The sequence below is a fragment of the Lontra canadensis genome, unplaced genomic scaffold, assembly GCF_010015895.1.
Source record: "Lontra canadensis isolate GAN:19392208 unplaced genomic scaffold, GSC_riverotter_1.0 scaffold28, whole genome shotgun sequence".
Taxonomy (NCBI): Eukaryota; Metazoa; Chordata; class Mammalia; order Carnivora; family Mustelidae; genus Lontra; species Lontra canadensis.
The window spans coordinates 12,795,240-12,818,396 of NW_022631022.1; the positions used below are offsets into that span (position 1 = coordinate 12,795,240).

A 23,157-nucleotide genomic window follows, 5' to 3' on the forward strand; every position below is an offset into this window, starting at 1 on the left:
GATCTTGAATCACCCAAAAGTTCTACTATTGGTCTGTGACCAGTATGGTAATTGACCGTCGTTACTAACCTTTACCCTCAGAGATCCAACTTCTAACAAAGGCAGGATTAGGGGAAAAGAGCGACAGAACTCGGGCCCAGCTAACTCTCCCCCCCCCCAACCCCCCATCACAATCCTCCTCCATTTAGCAAAACGACTCTCTCCTTTCTTGGTCGCAGGTTTCCAGGGGGAAACTCGGCTTGCTTTTCATGCCGCTTAGACAGTGCTCCGCACATGCAAGGCGCACAATACATAATTACTGAATGAATGAGAAGTCCCTCTTTATAGTAAATACCCCCGTCTAACAGATCAAAAGTCCACTTGCTGGGGTGATTTTGCTCCTGTCAACATCATCACACCGGACCAGAGAGAAGGCGAGGGTGGGAAAAATAAATGGGGTGGCAGTCGGACCCGGTTCAACCCCAGGAACCAGTCCCTCCGTAGCTGTGAGATCTCAGGTTAAGTCCCAGCCCGGGTGTTTTTCTAAAATGCGGATGGCTACGTCACGTCCACTCGCTCCGCACGGCCGCGGCAGAACTAACCAGTGCAGAATAAAGGGCCCTGCAAGTGGCACGAACCGAGAATCCGGTCTCGAGTGCACTACGATTTCTTGGCAACCCCGCCCAGCAGATGGAGCCCTAGCTCAGGGTCCGGGGCTTCCCGCCTCCGCCTGGGAGTTCGGCGTCCGCGCCACGCCCCCGCCCCCACCCCCTCACCTCCGTGGCGCAAGGGGCTCTTCCGGGGGCTGAGGTACAAAGTTGACTTTCTCTTTCGCAGCTTCATCTTCTCCTGGGAGCGGTTCTGGAAGCCGCGGAAAAAGAGTCGGCTATCGTCCCCCTCTTGCCTCATCCTGCACCTCCTTCGAGGTCGGCTGAGGATCCCTAGGCACCTCAGTCCCTACGAGGAGGTCTCGAGACGGGAGTTGGAGAAACGCGCGTTGCTCTTCCGCTCACTAAGTTTGACCTCTGCAGCAGCCGTCGCTCGCAGGCGCGGAGGTATCTGGGAAAAGGCCGCTTTCTCGCACGGACCCCCGCAGTTTGTGTCTGCCGCCGAGTGCTGCAGGTTTGTTTGGCACCGGTAGGCTTTGTCGCGAGCGGGTCTGCGCTTTTTCTTTAGCTTCTTCTCCTGAGATTGCTGTCCGCCTTTGGCTTCGTGGTCTCTGCGCCCTGTTTTCCGGAAACTGCTGGAAGGAGCCAGAACTCTCCTAGTCTTGGGCAGACGGGAGGCGGGGTCAGCGACGCGAAGCGACAGCCCAAGGGTCGGAGGTGTTTAAGTGGCAACGATAGTAGTAATGATAATTGCAAACGTGTTTGTGTAACATTTCACTGTTTGGGTGGTCTCACATTAGCTGTTGGACGAGGTAGGCGGAGTAGGGCTGATTTAAGCTCTTGTACAGATGTAGAAAATGAGGTTCGGAAACTTAAGTGACTCGGTCAGGGTAGGGTCACTTAGCAAACTAGAGGCAAAAGGGGATCCTTCCCATTTAATGTGGTTTATCTTCCAAGGAGCCTACTTGCAAAAAACCCCCTCCCTCCCTCCGTCCTTCCGCAGGCGATGAACCGTAGCATGCTTGATAAGTTGTCATTTATCTAGTTAATCGTAGAGTCCAAGAGCAATCAGGCATTTCTTTCCCATATTAGTTTAAATTACTTTTTAGCGATGTTAAGGACAACCTAGTTTCTAGGACCGGTTCTGCCACTAATGATTTTTGTAACCTCGGGGGCCTGTCTAGGAGACGGTGAAAGACTGTTACATTATAAGCAAACATGTAAATTCGTTATTCTGCTTTCCTCTTTCATAAACTCTGTTTTCTCCAGAGACTATGGTGTTCACAAATATAACTTTCTGAGAAATACTGAAGTCTTTACTCCTCAGTTATTAAAAGTAGAATCAGTCAGATCTCTTTATATTTTTATCAAAAGTGGATGGGAAGTTATTTACATATATTTGATGTCTACTTGTACCTTCTAAAGCATCAAAGGGAACTCATAAAATCCTTTAGCCTGTTTTAAAAATTGTTTTTAATTATGCATATTGCCAAAAAACATGAAATAAATAAAAAAGGGCTAATAATGAAAAGTAACAGTTCTCTTTCTTTTACTTCCAGATTGGATTGCCAACCACTTTCAACTTTTGGGGGCAGCTGTTTCATTTAGTTGATAGTTTTATGATGGTATGTAAAGGTGACAAGAGCATGCCTCTTCCTAACCTCTCCCTCACTTTTGTCGTTTTAAGAATTATTTATTTAAAACCGTTGAGAAAATTCTGTAGTAGGATTTCACTTTAACACCATCCCATAACCCATTTGTCATATTCTGTGTTTTTATATTCCTATTTTAGTTAAATCAAGTGATATTTATATATGATGAAAATACTGTTCACTCTGGAACAAAGTAGTGACATGGAATCTTAAAAGGATGTCATGCTGAGTTATTGGTTTGCTTTCTATTTTCTATGTACACAGATCTGAAGATATCTCCTGGATGTTGACTGTAATTTTTCAAAACCACCGTGTGGCAAAAGCACTGTATGGCATTTGTTGAAAAATGTTTGGGAGATTGACTCTTCCACAACTGCTTTTTGCTAGCATCCTTGGAATTGCTGGAGGGATGTATATTTATCAACCAATATTTGAACAATATTACCGAGATCAGATGGAATTAAAAGAAAAGTTGAAATTGGCACAAGAATCAGAAGAGAAGAAAAGTTAATACTACATGGAGTTAAACTGTAGTTGTTTAAAGTTCTATTGAAATTATGCATTGAGTATAAATAATCTAGTAAAAAGTTCTCAAGTATATTTTAAACGCAAATCATAGGTAATGATTTTAAAACAAGCACTGTCAATTTTAGTGTTTAATTTTGTCATTTTTAAAAACTAAAATAAATGTCTAAAGAATTTTTGTTTCCCAGTTGATGTTTATTTTTCTGGGAATGCAGCATAAACAGGATCAAGGGATGACAAGACTCTATTTATAAACTAGCTGGAAATGGTGTTTATAGTACTGTTTATAGATGAAGTGAATCAAGTCAAGTACCTCAGGCAGAATGCCCCTCAAGTAGCAAATGAAATGTAAATATAACAATGCAAAATGTTAATTTTGTTTATCCTTCCAAAGAACCAGTTTAATTGATTTTTTAAATTTTAGTTTTAGTTTCTATTTTATTTCTGTGATCTTATTTCCTTACTTCTACTAATTTTGGGCTTTATTCTTTTTCTAGTTCCTTTAGATGTGAAGTTAGAGATTTTCCTTGTTTCTTGAGATAGGCAGGTATCACTATGAACTCCTCTACTAGAACATCTTTTGCTGCATCCCATGGATTTTGCATTGTTATATTTACATTTTCATTTGCCTCAAGATATTTTCTGATTTCTTCTTTGACTTCTTTGTTGACCCATTGATGGTTCAATAGCATGTTGTTTAATCTATATATTTGTGATTTTTTTTTTCAGTTTTCTTCTTGTAATTGATTTTTAGTTTCATGCCATTATGATCAGAAAAGATGCTTGATACGATTTCAGTCTTCTTAAATCTGTTGAGACTTGTTTTGTGGCCTAACGTGATCTTTCTTGGAGAATGTTTTATGTGCATTTGAAAAGCATGTATATTCTGCTGCTTTTGGATTGAATATTCCGTATTTTTCTAGTAAATTCATCTGCTCTAATGTGTTGTTTAAGGGCAATGTTTTCTTACTGATTTTCTCTCTAGATGATCTATCCATTGAGGTCCGTGGGGTGTTAAAATCCACTACTATTACTGTATTGTGAATAATTTCTCTCTTTATGTCTGTTAATATTTGTCTTATATAGGTGCTCCTATGTTGGATGCATAAATATTTATAATTTTTATATTCTCTTGTTTGATTGACTGCTTTTTTGCTATGTAATGCTCTACTTTGTCTTTTATAGTCTTTAGTCTGTTTTGTCTGATATAAGTATAGCTACACCAGCTTTCTCTTCATTTTCATTTACATGGAATATTTCCCTTTCCAGTCTATGTGTGTCTTTAACTTCTGAAGAGTGTATCCTTTAGGCAGTATATAGATGAGCCTTGTTTTTTAATCTATTTACCTGCTTTATGTCTTTTGATAGGATAATTTAGTCCACTTAAAGTAATTATTGGTAGGTATCTGCTTATTACCATTTTGTTTTCCATCTGTTTTTATATTTCCCATCTATTCCTTTTGTCTTCTCTTGCTCTTTTCCCTGTGGTTTGATGACTGACTTTAGTGTTCTGTTTAGGGTTTTTTTTTTTTTTTTTCTCCTTATGTTTTGCATATCTACAATAGGTCTTTCCTTTGTGGTTACCGTGAAGTTTATATATAACTGCGTATGTATTTAACAGCATATTTTAAGTAAATAGTAACTTAAATTTTTGACACATTCTAATCCTCTACATTTTTATTCCCCCACCATGTTTTATGTTTTTGATGTTATATTTTACATCTTTTTATTTTGTGTATTTGTTAACCAATTGTAATTATAGTTGTTTGTTACTTTTGTCTTTTAACCTTAATACTAACTTTATAAGTGGTTATTCTCCTACCCTTACTATATATTTGCCTTCACCAGTGAGATTTTTACTTTTATATTTTGTTATTAGTGCATTTTTTAAGAAGTCCCTTTAAAATTTCTTGTAAAGCTGGTTTAGTGGTGATGAACTGCTTTAGCTTTTGTTTATATGGAAAAAGTCTTTATCTTTCCTTCAGTTCCAAATGATAGCTTTGCTGGGCAGGGTATTCTTAGTTGGATTTTTTTTTTTTTCCTTCAGCACTTTGAATATATTATGGCCCTCATTTCTGGCCTGCAAAGTTTCTGCTAAAAATCTTCCAGTAGTCTTAAGGGGTTCTGTTGTATATAAGAAACTTTTCTTTTGATGCTTTTAAGATTCTCTCTTTAACTTTTGACATTGTATTTTTATTTTTTTAAAGATTTATTTATTTAACAGACAGAGATCATAAGTAGGCAGAGAGACAGGCAGAGGGAGAGGAGGAAGCAGGCTCCCCTCTGAGCGGAGAGCCCGATGCGGGGCTCGATCCCAGGACCCCAGAATCATGACCCGAGCCGAAGGCAGAGGCTTTAACCCACTGAGCCACCCAGGCAACCTAACTTTTGACATTTTAATTATAATGTGTCTTGATGTGGCTTTCCTTGGATTAATCTAGTTTGGAGCTCTCCTTGCTTTCTGTACCTGGATATCTGTCTCCTTCCCCAGGTTAGGGAAATTTTAAGCCATTATTTTCCTCAAATAAATTTCCTGCCCTTTTTCTCTATTCCCCTTTGAGACCCCTATGCTACTAATATTATTCTCCTTGATGTTGTTCTATAAGTCTCTTAAGCTATCTTCTCTTTTTAAATTTCTTTTTTCTTTTGTTGCTCTGTTTGAGTTCCACTGCCCTGTCTTCCTTCCTGGTTGCTGATCCATTTTTTATGCTTCATCTAGCCTGCTGTTGAATGGTACTGTGTATTTTTCAGTTCAGTTATGTTCTTCAGCTCTGTGATTTTTGTTTAGTTCCTTTTTATATTTTCTGTCTCTTTGTTGAAGTTCTCCCTGTATTCATCCATTGTTCTCCTGAGTTTGGGGGAGCATCTTTATACCCATTACTTTGAACTCTTACCAGGCAGATTACCTTTTTTTTTTTTTTTTTTTTTGCATCTCATTAAGGTCTTTTTCTGACTTGTCTTGTTCTCGCTCTTCTTTTTTTTTTTTAACCTGTTTTTCTGTTTCCTCATTACCCTTGACTCTCCATGTTTGTTTCTAAGTATAGTGCAAAACAGCTACTTCTCCCAGTCTTGAAGGAGTGGTCTTATGTAGGAGATGAACCTTATTTTTCAACCTTGCCCTAGCTCTTATTTGTCTTTGGAACATTTGTGATTGTCTAAGTAGACTGATTTGTTCGTGAATGGATCCCAGCTGTGGATGGTGTTCTGAGACCTGTGATCTCAGTCAGTACCTGGGTTCAGGCTAAGTGGAAGCCAAATCCTTGGGCAGCAGCTCTTAACTTATGTAAATATATATAGTCCTGTGGGCACACAATTGTAGACCCTGCTGATCTATAGACCAGGAGATCTGGAGGTGTCCTCTTGGTAAAAGTTGTAACAATTGGGACTTTAGGTGAGTGTATCAACTACTTTCTGAGAGATACCAGTAAGCTGCGATGAGGCCAAGGGGGGGATGCAAAGATGTGTTTCCCTGGCTACATTCTGAGTAGTGCCTCTGCAGTCTGCACATATCTGACAAAACTAAAGTCTGTCCATCAGGTTATAGTTACAGAGCAAGTAAATGGGCCTTGTTCATAGACAGACTGGGGGTGTGTTTCAGTTGGCAGTCTGTGAGATGCCCGCGATATAGTGGCCTGCCCCAAAATACCTTTCTAATTGTTACAGTACTTTGGTGCCCAGTCAAGCTTTGTTGTCCACCAGAGCTAGCCCTTCTGGCCACCAGAGCCAACTCATCCAGAGGCATCCCGTGTGTGGAGGGTGCTTACCTGCAGGCTTTAGCAAGGCCTGGGACAAGTACTGGGGACAGGGAATACCTGTAGCTTTAGTGAGTGGGGATCCTTTTATTTCTAGCTGATGCTAGGGAGACCTGTTGCAGCAGTATCTTCAACTGTCAATCCCAGCCTATAAAGGGCAACCACCGTGGAGCTTTTCGGAGATGTCGGTGGCCTCCTCACCAGTGCCTCAGTGAAAGGAATATCATCAGGGCTTTCCATGTAACAATCGGGTGGCTGTTTTTCCAATCTCAGCACAAATCCATTCTAACTCTTAAGATCAGGAGAGCAGATAGTGGGAGTAAAAAAAGTGAGAGCGGAAGCCAAGAAAATAATAGGCTTTTAAGTGGGCCACTAGACTTGATCCAATGGGACTTGCTAAAGTGACTTTCAAAAGTTTTTTTTTTTAAACTATTGTGAAGTAATTGCACACTTGGAGAAAGGTGCAAAAACAGTACAAACTTTTTATATAAGATTCCACAAATGTTAACATTTTACTACATTTGCTTTAATCTTTCTCTGTGTATGTATATTTACACATGAACACACCACATTGTTTTTCTAAACCCTCTGAGAGTGAGTTGCCACATGATACCCTTTTACTACTAAATATTTCAGTGTGTAATTCCTGCAAACTCCTTGTCTTTCATAATTACAATATAATGATCAAGATCAGGAAATTAAAATTGACACAATATTATCTAATCTCAGATTTTATCCAAATTTTACCAAGTCTTACTGGTGTCCTTCAGATCAATAGACAATTTTTTTTCTCCTGGTCTGGGAACTAATCCAAGATCACACTGGACTTGCTGGATCATATGGTCATTCTGTTTAACATTTTGAAGAACCGCCAAACTGCTTTCCAAAGTGACTACATCGTTTTACATTTCCACAGCAATGTATAGGGTTTCGATTTCTCCATATCCTCACGTATAACACTTATAATTTTTCTTTTCTTTTTGAAAAAAGTTATGACCAGATTTATAGATGTGAAAGAGTAATTATGGTTTTGATTTGTATTTTCCTAATGACTGATGACACTGAACATCTTTTTGTGTGCTTATTTTTTTTTTAAGATTATTTATTTATTTGATAGAGATCACAAGTAGTCAGAGAGGCAGAGAGAGAGAGGAGGAAGCAGGCTCCCTGCTGAGCAGAGAGCCCGATGCGGGGCTTGATCCCAGGACCCTGAGATTATGACCTGAGCTGAAGGCAGAGGCTTTAACCCACTGAGCCACCCAGGCACCCCTTTTTGTGTGCTTATTGACCATTTTTATATTTTCTTTGGAGAAAAACTTATTCAAGTCCTTTGCCCTCTTTTTAATTGAGTTGTCTTTTTTATTGTAAGAACTCTATTATGTTCTGATACTATATTCTTATCAGATACATAATTTGCAAATATTTTCTCCCATTCTGTGTGTTGTGTTTCCACTCTCTTGTGTCCTTTGATAAAATACTAAAATTTTAATAAAGTCTAATTAACTTATTCATTTCTTATACCTGCCATGTAAGAAACCATTGCCAAATCCAAGGTAGTGAAGATTTCTGCCTGTTGTCTTCTACAGGTCTTACAGTTTTAGTGGTTGCAATTTAGGTCTTTGATCTATTTTCGGTTAATTTTTATATGTGGTGTGAAATAAGGGTCCAGCTTTATTCTTTTGCATGTGAATAACCAGTTTTATTGAAGAAATTTTTCTTGCCTCATTGAATACTCTTGGCATTCTTGTTGAAAATCAATTGACCACAGATTTGAGTTCATTTCTGGACTCTAATGTCAATTCTTTTCAAATACATGTTTATTCTTATGTCAATACCACACTGTTTTGATTACTGCATCTTGTATTTTTGAAATCAGAAAGTGAGTCCATCAATGTTCTTTTGTTTTTTTTTTTTTCCAAGAGTTTTCGGCTATTTCAGGTGCTTTGCAATTTCACATGAATTTTGGGATCAACTCTTACATCCCTGCACAAAATCTTGATAAAGTTAATTTTGATAAGGATTGTGTTGAATATGTAGATTGCTTTGGGACATATTGCTATCTTTATAATATTAGGTAAAGATGAACATGGACTATCTTTTATTAAGTCTTCTTTCATTTCTTTTCATTTCTTTCAGTAGTGTTTTGTAGTTTTTAGTGTATAAACCCTGCACCTCCTTGGTTAAATTGATTCCTAAGTATTTTATTCTTTTTGATGCTATTTCAAGCAGGGGTTTTTCCTTAATTTCCTTTTCAGATTATTTACTGCCTATGCGTAGAAATACAACTGATCCTGTATCCTGATCTTTGCTTATTTATTAGCTCTAATAGTTTTTTTGTAGATATTTTAGATATAATCATGTGCCTGTTGCTTTTATTCTAGAAGGCTATTTAGAAATCAAAATCTGCATGCTAATGTATTCATAACTACTGTGATATAGTTGCTTTTAGGATCTCTTAGCAGACATTGCTGGAAAGTACATACATACATGCATATTAATATATAATTCTATTCCTATCTAGTTTACATATTAAAAATCATGAGTTCTTACTGATATTTCCAGTTTCCACCCCATTAAGTGATACTGGAGTGGGACTGTGAATGTTTCAAGCAACAGCCTGCAGTGTCAGAAAAGACCCAGAGTAGGAAGCAAGGTTATACTGTGACCAGTTCTGTGACTAGAGTAAGAAGTGGTGTAGAGAGGATTTTGAATTGGTATACAAGATATATTCAATATATTTAGTTTCTGTCATAACTTTTTCTCTTTGTTTTCTTCCTACTTCTCTGGGCACTCTTTTCTCAGACTTCATTAACTGAGTGATCCTCTGGGTTTTGTACCAAGCCCCCTCTTTGCCCTTTTAGTACATTTTCTAGACTAGCTCATTGACTTTCATGTCTTTGAGTACCTCTTGGGCAATAGCTTCTGTCCTTGTGTTCTGTGCTTCAGATCAGCCTGTTGAGTTGCATGCTGAACAGTTTCACTTGTATGTTCTCCCAGCTCTGATATGTCAAAGGTAAAATGTCTAAACTTGTTCCTTGTGGTCTATTTCACCCTGTTGCAACAGGGCCCTCTTCCTTTTGCTCAAGGGTTTCAAGTTGCCCAAATCAGAAACAGGCATTTTCATGGATTTCTCTGTCTCCCTCACCACCTACAATCATGTCTTGATTTACTCTCCTAAATATCTCAAATCTGTTTATTCATCTTCATCCTCATGGTCATGGTCTTAAACCAGATTGTTGTTATTCCTTACTTGGATTTCAGCATGCTAACTGGTCTCTGAAACCCATTCTTAACCTTAATAGGCATTTAGAAAATGAGTTCTAAGTTCTAGTTCTGGCTGTGCCACTTTGAGCTGTATGATCTCGGTCAGGTTGCTTCATTGCTTTCAGGCTCAGTTTCCTTATTTGTAATACAAAGACAGGAATAGTACTTATTTCAGAGGGCACTTGTGAGAGGTATATGAGGGGATATATGCAAATTTCTTAGCATATTGGCTGATTCATAGTAAGTGGTCAATAAATTATAATCATTCCAGAGTTCTTCAAAATCCAGCCTCTGCCATTCCTCCAGTCTCTTCCCTGATTGCTTCCTTCTACTCAGTTTTTCAGCTTTTCTGAACTAATATAGGATAGTGTCTTTTGGTTCCAAGCCTCTTCTCTGCTCTCTTTTCTTAGAATTCTCTTCTCCCTCATCTTCTGCCTTATTCATCCTTCTTAATGTATACATCACTTTCTCTGGGAAGTCTTGATTTGGTGTCACTTGTGTTCCAATAACACGTTTACTTCCCTTATTGATGATCTTATGTCACCACATTGAAATTAACTGCTTACTTGCTGGTCTGTCAAGCTCCTGAGGGTAGGGACCAATTTACCTTGTTCACTATTCCATCCCTAGTACTATCCTAATTTGGACTCATTCAGTGAATGAAAGGATAATGAATGGGCCACGTTACCATTGTCTGTTCTTTGATCTGCTTGGTAAGCTCATGGTTACAGTCCCCTTCAGGAGTGGGGAAGATTGAAGGGGAAGTCTTTCGTATCATATCAGCCACTAACAGTTGCTTCATTGTTCGCCCCCAACTATTAGCTTATCAGTAAATCCCAGGACTGTTCCTTTACACATGAACCTGGGGCTACTTTTCCTGCTAGCCTCCACCAACAACAGTCTGATGGCCTTTCTTAGCTGGGGAACATCCTTGACACTATCACCCTGCTGAAATCTGTTATCTCTAACTCTTGAGATTACTCTATTTCCCTATAAATATTAGATTGGATGCATGTTCAGTATTTCACAATTTCATATGTTTATGCTCTGTGATTTTGTAAATTGGACACATATTTGAGAAGCTAATTGTATTGTAGCATAAACTGTGAGTAGCTGCAAACTCGAAGTATAATGGGTTTGGGGGCATGGGCCTGGGGCCGCTGGAATTTGTGGTGGAAGTAGACGGTAAGAGAAGCCAGATTAATGGATTTTCAATCATTTTTTGCTCTTAGATGTAGAATTATTTGCTTCAGACGTGCTTTGGCTGGGAGCCCACAGAAGCAAGGCCAAAGGCTATTGTCCATACCTCGAGGCCACCGGAAGAGAAATTTGTCTGGCTCTGAGTGGTAACCTGGTGGCCTGAACCCCCTTCACAGCTGCAGCTCCAAGCGGACGTATAGGTACCCTTCAGCGCTGAGAGAAGGAAGCCGCTGGGGGGCAGCAAAGGCTCGCAGATGTCTCCTCAAAGCAGTTTTTTTTGTTTTTTTTGTTTTTTTTGTTTTTTTTTAATCTTGCTGCCTTTTTGCCTTCTCTCTCTCTCTCTTTTTTAAACGAATTGCCGTCTTTTAGAAATTTGGAATAACTCTCTAAACCGAACTACCCTATATGAGCAGAGACCCCGTTTATTTCCTCTCAGAAATACATTTTTCCTGCCAGGATTTTACTTTTCTTCCCTCCTGTCATTTCCAAGAATTCCGGAGCTGGAAGGCCAGGCCCAGGCGCATCCGAGTGAGGAAGGAGCTGGCGAGGTCGGCCGGACAGTGGCAGAGCCCGACGTTCGGCGCGGAGCCGGCTCCTAGGGAGCCGGACCAGAGAGGACCTGCAGCAGGAAGGAGCGTACGGGGCCCCAGGAGCCCTGGGTGGGCCGGGCTTTGCAGCTGCTCACCACCCCTGGCTCCTGCGGCGGAGGCAGTGATCTGATGCCCTGGAAAATACCTTTAGAACATGGCCTTTGCGGGAGGAGATTTGGCCAGAGTCCCCAAACCACACCTGGCAGGTCACGGATCCTGGAGAAGTTTGGAAATGTCACGTCTGTGTCTCCACGCGAAAACAAGTCTCTAAGGTTTCACACTTTCCAGGAAAGGCCCATGGAGACCTGATAATAGGCCAAAGGAAGCGTGCGGGAGCCTTTTCGTGGCTCACAAGAGGACCCGCGGCAGGTGCGGCGGGACCCGGAGCTGGGAGCGAGGAGGCGTCCGCAAGGCGCCCTCGCGGAGTCGGGCGGGGTGCTCCCTGAGGTGACCGGAGGAAGCGGGAGGTGGAGGGTAGAGAGGAGGTCCCGCCCCCACCTCGCTCTCCTTTACGGGAAGTGATGTGGGGCCAGACGGAAAATACCCGCCAAGGACCCAAAAAGGACCGGCAACCCGTGGACGCGGCGCACGCGCAAGCACAGCGGCGCGGGGACAGCGAGCTCCAGCCAGGTGAGCCCCGCGGCTGCGGAGGGCGTGGGACGGCGGCCGGACTCCGGCGGCCGGTGGGGTCCGCTCCAGCCCGGAGAGCCCAGGGCGCTAGCGGGCGACTGGCAGGGCTGGCCCTGGGGCTAGCAGGGGAGGCGGCGAGTCCTCGCCCAGCTTCGGCGCGAGTGAGCCCGCCCGAAAAGTTGCTCTGCCCCCCGAGTCCCTCAGCGCAGACCCACGGGGACAACCGCCGGGGCTGGGGGGCGGCATGGGCGGGGTGCCGGTTAGCAGTTCCAGGTTTGGGACTGGGCTGAGGTCCCCTCCGGGGGGCATCTAGGCACTTGGGTCCCCGTCGGGGAGGGCGGTGGGGGGAAGAAACTTCCCTGGCAGGAGAGGAGGAAGGTCCCAGACCTCCGGCACTGGCCCATCGTTCATTCCTCCCTCCTGTGGTTCTCAGTTTATTCACTTAACGTCTTTACATCCTTGTTGATAAGGGTCCTGACGGCAAACTGGCTGGGTGAGCGAGGGTGCTCCCTTACCCTGTCAGTCAGGCAGGAAACCCAACCGGGCAGCCGGCCCCTGGATCTCCACGGGTGGTAGGGCTGATGTGGAGGCAGGTTTGGGAACTATTGCCAAATCCTTGTCTCTGTTTCAGTAGATCAGCAATTAGGCCAAGTCAGGCCTCAGGAGAAGGATATCTTGTGAGCCCTTGATTTTATCTTCCCAGCTTTTGACTTCTGCTGGCCACCTAGGCCACATGGCCACAGAATGTTCTGCCACAGGGTCCTCTTCCTTACCTCAGTGGGGTAACAGCTGTTTTTTCCTACTCCATGGATTCTCGCTTTTTGGCTGGTTCTTCACTTAGATGTTGGGAGGGGAAGTAGTGTTAACGTCCTGTAAGTTTTCTGTAATTATTGCTTTTTTAATTTATTGGTGGTCCATTGTTCCTACCCCCCCTTTTTTTGGCCTCTTTAAAAACTTGCTTTAGGGGCAAAACAATCTGTAAAATAGGGTTCTATAGATGGTTAGAGATTAAGAAAGGTTCATAAAGTACTGAAAGCACTTGACTAAAGATAATTTTTTTCTTGTATTTTATGTTGGTTTTCATTCCTACTTTCTTCTTTCTTTCTTTCTTTCTTTTTAAATCATGAATTTATTTTATTTTCATGTCTGAAGCCTACTCATTTAGCTATCTCAGCCTTTCTTCTTTCTTTCCTTCCTTCTCTCTCTCCCTTGCTCCCTCCCTCTCCCTTTCTTTCTTCCTCCCTCCCTCCCTCTTCCTCCTCCTCCCTCCTCCTTCCTTCCCTTCTTCCCCCTTTCTTTCTTTTTTCTTTCTCTCTCCCTCTCTTTCTTCCTCTCTTCTCTCCCCTCCCTTCTTCCTTCCTTCCTTCCTCTTAATTCTACTTCATTGATCTATTTGTCTATCCTTATGCTAGTATCATACTGTCTTTATTATTGTAGTTATGTAGTATGTTTTGAGAGTGGGAAGTGTGAGTCCTCCCATTTTGCTCTTCTTTTTTTGAAATTGTTCTGGCTATTCTAGGTCTCTTGAATTTTCATATGAAATTTAAGATCAGTTTCCCAATTTCTGTTGCTTTGGTTTTACAACAGATGTAAGGGTTTTGAAATAGGCAATAATCTCTAGGAACCAGACTCTTGATTCCCTCTTCCAAATCTGCTCTTCTCTTAGTCTTTTCCATCTCAGTTCCTAACAATTTTACTCTTCGAGATGCTCAGACTAAACACTATGGAGTGACCCTTAATTCTTTTCTCTCATTCCCACATCTAATTCTTCAGTGAATCTCCTTGGTTCTACTTTGAAAAAATTTATATAGGATAAAAACCATCTCTGACCATTTCCACTGCTTCTCCCAAGATCTTGACATTTCTGTCACTGCAGAAATTACTGCAAAAGCCCAGCAAGGCCATCATGCATCTACCCTCACTAGTCTACAGTGTGTTGTCAACATAGCAGCCAGAGGTCATTATGCCACTCACCCCTCTGTTCACAACTCTCTGATAGCTTTTTTTTTTTTTTTAAGATTTTATTTATTTATTTGACAGACAGAGATCACAAGTAGGCAGAGAGGCAGGCAGAGAGAGGAGGGGGAAGCAGGCTCCCCGCTGAGCAGAGAGCCCGATGTGAGGCTCTATCCCAGGACTCTGGGATCATGACCCGAGCTGAAGGCAGAGGCTTAACCCACTGAGCCACCCAGGCGCCCTCCAATAGCTTTTTATCTTAGAAGAAAAACAAAGTCCTCATCATGGCCAACAGGCCCCTTATGTGGTCTGTGGTTTTGTCTTCCATCATTCTCCCCTTGCCTCCTCCACTTCACCCACTCCTTAAGACTTTTGCATTTGTTCCTTCCTCTGCTTGGAATGCTTTTTCCTTGAACTGTCTGCATGGGTTTCTCACTCATTTCATCCAAGTCAAAAGTCATTTCTTTAGGGAGGCTTACATGAAACATCCTATCTAAAACAGCATCCCTCACCCCACCCATAATTTTTTGCCCCCTAACTTTGTCTTATTTTTCTTCAGAGTATCTAGAAAAATAATTGTCATTACACACACACACACACACACACACACACACACAATCTCTCTCTCTCTCACACACACACATACTCTCTCTCTCCCTCTTACACACACACACACACACACACACACAACTATTGTCTCCCACTGGTAGAATAGGCTTCATGAAGGTCAGGAATTTATCTTGTTCACTGTGGTGTACATAGCACCTGGAATGGTTGTTGGCATGTAGTAAACTCTAAAAAATATGTGTGGAAAGAATGAAAAGGGAACGAGAGACTGAGAAAGGAGGATCACTCTATTGTTCCTTTCTCTCTGTTCCTTCACACTTCACCTAAGAGAAGCAATGTCCATAGTTACACTAACATCTCCCGTGTCTGTCCTCTTCTACCCTTTTATTCCCCCATGACAATGGTTTAAGCCTGCATGGAAAGGGAAAGGCTTTGGGTTCTTCCCACAGTGGCAGTGGGGAGCCCTCTTCTCTGTAGCCTGGGCAGACTGTGTGGGGGCATTTGGCTCTTCCCTCCAGTGATACCCTTCTTCTTCTTCTTCTTTTTTTTTTAAGATTTTATTTATTTATTTGACAGAGAGAGAAATCACAAGTAGGCAGAGAGGCAGGCAGAGAGAGAGGGGGGAAGCAGGCTCCCTGCTGAGCAGAGAGCCTGATGCGGGGCTCGATCCCAGGACCCTGAGATCATGACCTGAGCGGAAGGCAGAGGCTTTAACCCACTGAGCCCACCATGCGCCCCCAGTGATACCCTTCTTGTGTGTCAAATCAAGAAAATAGAAATTCATTTTTACACTACAGTGAATTAATCTTTCTCTGGCTTCTAACTGAAATTGCAACTCCTGACACACATTTTAGCATTTAATTACGTAACTTCTTTGGACCTGTTTATATATATGTTGTCTTTTTATATATATGTTTATATATATATAAACTGTTTATATATTTGTTGTCTTATATGTCTTATGGCTGGATCGTAATATCCTGGAGGCAGTGTATGAATTCAGCTCACTTTTTAAGGCTTATACTGCAAGGTATCTTGGATAAAAGGAATGTTCAATAAACTTTTGCTGAGTGTACCAATAAGTTAATGAATTAACCTGGATTTATTTTTATCATTGGAAACTTCTAGCCCATACATTTAATTTTTCTTAGCCAACAGCTATAAATATCTTGTTTTAGTCTACCTTATTCTGCTGCTTCTGACAGAGCAGTATTGACTACAGTTGAATAGGATTTCCTGCTGCCCTTTCTCAGCAAGAATTGAGTTAATCAGCCTAGAGTATGGTAATTAATTTTACAAGTTATTTAAAAATTGAATATGCCTTCCATTATTATTTAAACTTATCTTGGGATGTACTCTATTTGTATCTTCACTGAAAAATATATAAAAGGATTATTTATACATATATAGGGGATTTATACAAATATATATTTTCTCTAGTGAATTATAGGTTTAACCCTCCCTGAAAAACAAAACAGAGCTTGCATATTTAAAGTCTGAGCCCCTAACTAACTAGATGGGGGAAATCCTTTCACAATGTAAATGTTCATCAAATTATCATGAAGTATACTTTCAACACCTTGCAGTTTTGTTTGTCAGTTTTACCTCAATAAAGCTAAAATTAAGAAAAAATAGTGTGAGCCCCAAAGAAGCAAGATTGTGTTGCCATTATCAAAACAAGATTGCCTTCCGAAGAGAGTAATTTTTCCCTTTCACAGCTTTGCTTTTTTATGCCTTGTGCAGTTTTTACTAGAACCATATTTATTCTCCTGCTTCTTGGTCAGGAAGTTTAAGTTTACGATCTGGTTTCCCTTAAGCTGATTACTTGGGAGCAGATGTGAGCCCTGAGTTGGAGGAAGAGATAAAGGGTTTGTAATTTACTTTATGTCCGGAGGGTGAGATGCGGAGCAGGGAGCATTGAGCTCCATTGGCCTCCTGTCTGGTCATGCCGCAGAGAAGGCACACCACATTCTCTGTTCTGTATGAGTGAGGTCTACTAACACTCACATTTTATTTACTGTTAACTCAAATTTGATGCCTCGCTTACTTAAGAAGAAAGTTGAGAGTCATTTTTTCATTTGTTTATTTGTTTATGGCCTCTGTATATGTTACTCTCGAGAAGGCCTTCCATTTAGTGCCCCAGCCACTTTAGAACTACCCGCGTGTTTGGAATCAGAGTTTTGATTATTAAAATCGAACTTTTAATGTGGGGTTGGAGGTAGGATGCTAGATTTAACAAGTGAAGAAAAATTTGCATTTTGGATAGACAATGAATAATTTCTTACTATAAGTGTGTTCCATAAATACTTGTACTAAGGAACTATTTGTTGTTTTTATGAAATGCAGATGTAACTGGTTATCTTGTATTTAATCTGTCAACTCCAGTCTGATAAACCGTTTATGAGCAGGAAATGAATTAATCATGATAATGTCCAAAGAGTGAGAGACCTATGGCTTATTTTGGTGACTATACATGTGTCTATCTTAAGGACAGAGAGGGGGCACCTTGCTGGTTCAGTCGGTGGAGCATATGACCAGTGACCTTGGGGTTATGGGTTTGAGCCCCACATTGGGTGTAGAGATTACTTAAAAAAAAAAGTCTTTAAGGATAAAGAAGACTTATAAGCTCAAGGAGTATAAAAAAATGGAAGGAAGTGGAGGATTTAGTTTTATTTTAGTTATTTGTAGTTATTTGTAGTTAGGAAACTCATATCCACAGACTTTAAGTCACTTTGTAGGATCACAGAGTTAGTGGAAGAGCCAGGACTGGAACTCCAGGCACAGTGGTTGGTCTGTTGCATAATATCTTCCTATAAGATATATCTATATCTATATCTATATCTATGTCTATATATCTTTTCATGTTGACCCTTAATCACTCTTTTTTTTTTAATTCCAATATAGTTAACATGCAGTGTTATATTAGTTTCAGGTGTACGATACAGTGATTCAGCAATTCCCACCCTAAATCACTTCTCTTGTCGCCATCCTATGATCACTCCCTTATCACACAGTCCTTCCAGTCCCCAGATCCAGTGGCAGGCAAAGCCACTCTCATGAGACACCTTTCACTTTTCTTGGAGAGCCACATGACTGTCAAAAACCACCATTTGGTTGTATTCCCGTGACGATGCCAGAAAGCCCATTATTCAATGTGTTTTTATTCCTTTTGAGGTCTTGTTAATAATTTTGTCCCCTTTAAGTTTTGATGCTTTGATTATAGTTGACTTACTGAGAGTAATTTCACAACAACGAAGTATTGTCTTATTGACAGCCTGCTTGCTTTGTGGCCTACTCCTGTGAAACTCCTCATTGCATTGCTTTGTGGTACATCAAATATGGAAGATCTATGGAAAGGATAAATAAATTTCATAGATATAGGTGACTTGCCCTATAGAGATGTGTTCTTATAAAACACTGAGTTAGTTTATTATCTTAAAATTATTTATACTTATTTAAGAAAGCAACCTTGAAAATGAACATGCTTCCTCTATCACTAGAATACTGTATTTCAGAGCCACTAATTTGTTTTTTCATAGATTCGCTGATTAATTCATGTAAAGCCTTACCAGCTGCCAGGTCAAAGCATAATAATAAAATTGGTTGCCAAGACACTGAAAAATCTGTTCATTCTTATTAACCGCAGTTCATGTATCCTACCCTGATCCCACCACATGGGTGGCTGGTCAAGTCTTATCTGAGTATGACTGATTACTTATCTCCTATGTGTTTGTACCGTTAAAAGCAAAGACAGGGTGTCAGTCAACTAACTAAACCTTATGATAAGGTACTTTTGTTCTTGTTATACCAACCCTAAGATGGGGAGAAATAAGGCATATAGAAATAGGTCATGAATTAAATGTTCATTTGAGATACCTAAGAATTTTAAAATATAATCTATGGTGGTAGCCAGGATTTCTTTGTTTCTTACAAGGTGTGATTGATTTTCATAATGAATCTCACCACTGCAAGGGGGTGACCCCAAGAATGAGTAAAAAGGTCTAGCAGTCCTTAAAAAGAGAAGGTATTATTCTTGTTTGATACTGGAGACCAGATGTGGCCAAAGAAGCTGCTTGGCTATTCCTGACTGGGCTTCCGTTGTCAGGGACAAGGTTAAGTGTCCATTGCCCTGTTCTGCTTCAGCACAGAAAGCCATGAAGTGGGTTGTGATGCTTCTTCAGGGAGTGACTCACCTCTATGTTCTACAGCTCCTGCTTGAATGTGGGGGAGCCAATGTAGCTGGACTTAGAAGGCTGGGTGTTAGTCTCTAATACTCCTAATAATTAACTGTGTGATATTGCACCAGTGGTTCTCTGTTAGGGCTGATTTTGACCCTCTCCTCCTGTGGGGACATTTGGCAATATCTGGAGACAGATTTGGTAGTCAAAACTGAAGAGTTACTACTGGCATTTAGTGGATAGAGACACAGGATGACCCCTCATGACAAAAGATTACCCTGTCCAAAAGATGAATAGTGCCAAGGCTGAAAATCCCCGCATTAGACAAATCAGTGAATCTCCCTGGCCTAACGTTTTTCTGAGTTACCCATTCTCTCTATCCTGTGAAGTTCCCCAAGACTGAGTCTACCACTGTTTTCTTTTCTACCTCTCACTTACCCTGATTCTAAGTTATTAAATGTAGAATAGGGTCAGGGTGTCGACACTGATGGGCAGTGGGGACTGTGAACCCCTGCCCTCAGGGATCACATGGAGGAGATACTTGTAGGGGTGCCAGGTGGACCATCTGAGAGGAATGGACGCTGTGGTGACAGTGTCCACAGGAGGTCTGCCATGTGATGCAGCATAACTGGAAGCCTGCCAGAAACCCAAAGAGAGCACTGTGACTGAAGGCTTGGTCTCTAAATTCCTCAGAGCCCTGTGCTCTCCACACCTATGCATGAGGAGCTTTCAGCTGACCAGGACTGTCAACTCCCCAGGTTTCCAGCCAGCTTCCATACCCTTGTGCTAGGAGTGCCATGGACATCAGAGTTTCCCAAGGAAATATTAAGATGGACAGTTTCTGGGGCACCTGGGTGGCTCAGAGGATTAAGCCTCTGCCTTCAGCTCGGGTCATGATGCTGGGATCGAGCCCCACATTGGGCTCTCTGCTCGGTGGGCAGCCTGCTTCCCCCTCTCTCTCTGCCTACCTCTCTGCCTACTTGTGATCTCTCTCTCTGTCAAATAAATAAATAAAATATTTTTTTAAAAAGATGGACAGTTTCCTCACGAACACCTGATTTTCGGCTTAACTAGAGCCTCTCTGAAAGATTTAAAAGTCAACAAAAACTCCCTACACTAGGTCATCAGCCCATTTTGCCACCCAGGGAAGGAAACCTCATTTGCTGTGCTTTGAGCATCGTGTAATTCAAGTGGTGGTAGGCCCTGGAAGCCAGGTGGCTTAGCCTTCACTCCACCTCAGAGGTTCAGAGCTGTGCTCCAGGTCACATGGTTAATTGATGACAGAGAAGGTTCTAGAAGACAGGTGTGTCTGCTGGTTCTCCACTGTGTTCTTTCCATGTCCCTATGCTCCTATTTCTTTTTTTTTTGTTTTGTTTTGTTTTTGTTTTTAATTTTATTTTTTATAAACATATATCTTTTTCCCCAGGGGTACAGGTCTGTGAATCGCCAGGTTTACACACTTCACAGCACTCATGATAGCACATACCCTCCCCAATGTCCATAACCCCAACCTCCCTCTCCCAACCCCCCTCCCCCAGCAACCCTCAGTTTGTTTTGTGAGATTAAGAGTCACTTATGGTTTATCTCCCTCCCAATCCCATCTTGCTTCATTTACTCTTCTCCTACCCCCTTAACCCCCCATGTTGCATCTCCTCTCCCTCATATCAGGGAGATCATATGATAGTTGTCTTTCTCCGATTGACTTATTTCGCTAAGCATGATACCCTCTAGTTCCATCCACGTCGTCGCAAATGGCAAGATTTCATTTCTTTTGATGGCTGCATAGTATTCCATTGTGTATATATACCACATCTTCTTTATCCATTCATCTGTTGATGGACATCTAGGTTCTTTCCATAGTTTGGCTATTGTAGACATTGCTGCTATAAACATTCGGGGGCATGTGCCCCTTCAGATCACTACGTTTGTATCTTTAGGGTAAATACCCAGTAGTGCAATTGCTGGGTCATAGGGTAGTTCTATTTTCAACATTTTGAGGAACCTCCATGCTGTTTTCCAGAGTGGTTGCACCAGCTTGCATTCCCACCAACAGTGTCGGAGGGTTCCCCTTTCTCCGCATCCTTGCCAGCATCTGTCATTTCCTGACGTGTTAATTTTAGCCATTCTGACTGGTGTGAGGTGGTATCTCATTGTGGTTTTAATTTGTATTTCCCTGATGCCAAGTGATATGGAGCACTTTTTCATGTGTCTCTTGGCCATCTGGATGTCTTCTTTTATGCTCCTATTTCTTGATTGTAACCAGGTATAACACGGGCAGGACAAAATTGTGTTGTTTTGTGTTTAACTTTCAGATGGAACTTTAACAAACCATATCTCTTCCTTGACCCTTCTGAAATATCACAGGAAGTGAAACAAGTATATTGTGATTTTAACCTAAATTAAAGTCATCCAGAAATAACTGGGCGCTTGCTATGGTGACATGCCAGCTGCCAGTGAAAGGCCACCATCATTTCTTCCCTATATTGCTGCTTTTCTGGTCCCATTCTTGCCCCCTCCCCCGGCCCCTGCTATAGCCCATTCCTCACACAAAACCCGTGATCTTCAAACAATGTAAATCAGATCACATCTTCTTCTGCGTCAAATTTTTCTGCCATTTCCCACTGCAGTTGGGATAAGATTCAGATGTTCTGACTGTGCTCTGTAGGGGTCTCCATGATCTGGGCTCTGCTGGCCTCTATGACCTCAACTCATCCCTGTGCCTCCATCTCCAGGCTCATCTCCCTCCTTTCTGTCTCTCTGAGGTGCCAAGCTCATTCCTTCCTCAGAGCCTTTGCACTTGCCCTTGCTGGCCCCTTGGCATCATTCAGATTTAATTTCAAATATCACCTCTTCAAAGAGGCGGGTGATGACTTTTCACCCTGATGACTGTGTTAAAGTAGCCTCTGGACACTCACTATCCTATTATTGGGTTGTTGTCTTCACCGTACTTATTACTGTTAGAAATTATTTTATCCTTATGTTCACTTATTTATTGTTTCTCTCTTCCTGCTAAAATGTTCTCTCCACAGGGCAGGACCTTTCTCTGTTTTGTGAAGTGCTACGTGTTTAACCCCTAGAATCATACCTGGCACATGACAGATGATAATGAATGAATGACAGGGACACATGGATGGCTCAGTGGGTTAAGCGTCTGCCTTCGGCCAGGTCATGATCCCAGGGTCCTGGGGTGGAGCCTCATGTCAGGGTCCCTGCTCAGCAGGGAGTCATTTGGCTTTTCCCTCTGCCCCTCACCCTGCTCGTGCTCTCTCTCAAGCTTTTTCTCTCTCTCTCAAATAAAGACTCTTTAAAGAAATGAATGAATGAGTGACAGAGTAAGTAAATGAGCAGTTGGTGATAGAGAAGATTGCTTTACAGATTTAGTGCTATGTAATTCCTGTTTTCTCTTACATCTTGGACTTTATTCTTGGACTAAAACCAGAATGCTAGTTTACTGACTGATGAGAAGTGGAACTGTTAGCAGTTTTTCCTTTGAGGGCTAATGTACTTGCTTCCTGCAGTAAAACTCCATGGGGAGCACATATAAAAGAAGATAGCTACTTGGTAAGCACAGACTCAGGGCACAGGGACTTAGAAATCAAAAAGATCTGAGAGCTGCAGTGCTGGAAGAGGCTCGAAAGATCACCGTGGTAATGATTCCTCGCAACTGGCTGCCTGTGAAAATCACACGGGGAGATTTAGTAAAACATACCCACACAAAGCCACACATCTTCCAGTCTCTCCTTTGCAGATTCTAATTTGTTAGTTTGCAGCCACGCCTGGGGAATCCACGTTTTCTTTGAAATGCTGCTAAAACGAGGGATGGCGCACAACCAGGTTCAGAAACCAATGACTGAGCTCATCCCTGTTTCCAGATAAGTAAACTGAGGCTCGGAGAGATTAAGTGCCTCCCTCACTCAGGCTCTCACATAGGGTGAGCAGAGAGAGGGCACTCAACTCTCCCATCCCTCTCTCTGCACTGTTCACAGAACGCGACCACAAAGATTCTCAAGGGCAGAGGCAGCACTGCCTCGGAAATTGCTGGTTTATTACTTTTTTTCTTTGTTTACATAAAGCTAACCAGTCTCCTGTCAAACAGGAAATGCATACGGCCTAGTTTTTCTTTTTTATGACAAAGTGTCAGATCAGTTAGATTTAGATTCTGGGGCTGCAGAATGATGATCAGAGGGTGGTTCTGGGGCCAACACCATCAGCACCACCTGGAACTTGTTAGAAATGCAGATTCTTACCCAGAAGTA

General features: G+C 41.7%; 3 protein-coding genes across 7 annotated transcripts in view; 2 read left to right on the top strand and 1 right to left on the bottom strand.

Moving 5' to 3' along the window:
* PIGB (phosphatidylinositol glycan anchor biosynthesis class B) overlaps positions 1–964 on the bottom strand; it is a 41,293-nt gene extending 40,329 nt beyond the window's left edge. For 3 of the 4 annotated variants that reach the window (XM_032864906.1, XM_032864907.1, XM_032864905.1), the window contains exon 1: positions 756–964. In XM_032864906.1, coding sequence (XP_032720797.1) covers positions 756–888 — 133 coding nt within the window. In that variant the 5' untranslated portion in view covers positions 889–964. Of the gene's footprint in view, positions 1–69; positions 104–755 lie in introns of those variants that run through there. The other variant, XM_032864908.1, reaches the window with a different exon arrangement.
* Positions 958–3,154, top strand: PIGBOS1 (PIGB opposite strand 1). Its single transcript, XM_032864912.1, has 3 exons — positions 958–1,101; positions 2,147–2,212; positions 2,504–3,154. The coding sequence occupies exon 3, from the start codon at positions 2,586–2,588 to the stop codon at positions 2,748–2,750; it is 165 nt and encodes a 54-aa protein (XP_032720803.1). The 5' UTR covers positions 958–1,101; positions 2,147–2,212; positions 2,504–2,585; the 3' UTR covers positions 2,751–3,154.
* Positions 3,155–12,080: 8,926 nt separating this feature from the next.
* The window catches only part of RAB27A (RAB27A, member RAS oncogene family), a 76,714-nt gene continuing 65,637 nt past the window's right edge, over positions 12,081–23,157 (top strand). For both annotated transcript variants that reach the window (XM_032864913.1, XM_032864914.1), the window contains exon 1: positions 12,081–12,200. The gene's annotated coding sequence lies outside the window, so the exon portion shown is untranslated. The remainder of the gene's footprint in view (positions 12,201–23,157) is intronic.

Bases quoted from the DNA above. Each gene is read 5' to 3' on its own strand.
- PIGBOS1 (XM_032864912.1), top strand. From the start codon at position 2,586: ATGTTTGGGAGATTGACTCTTCCACAACTGCTTTTTGCTAGCATCCTT.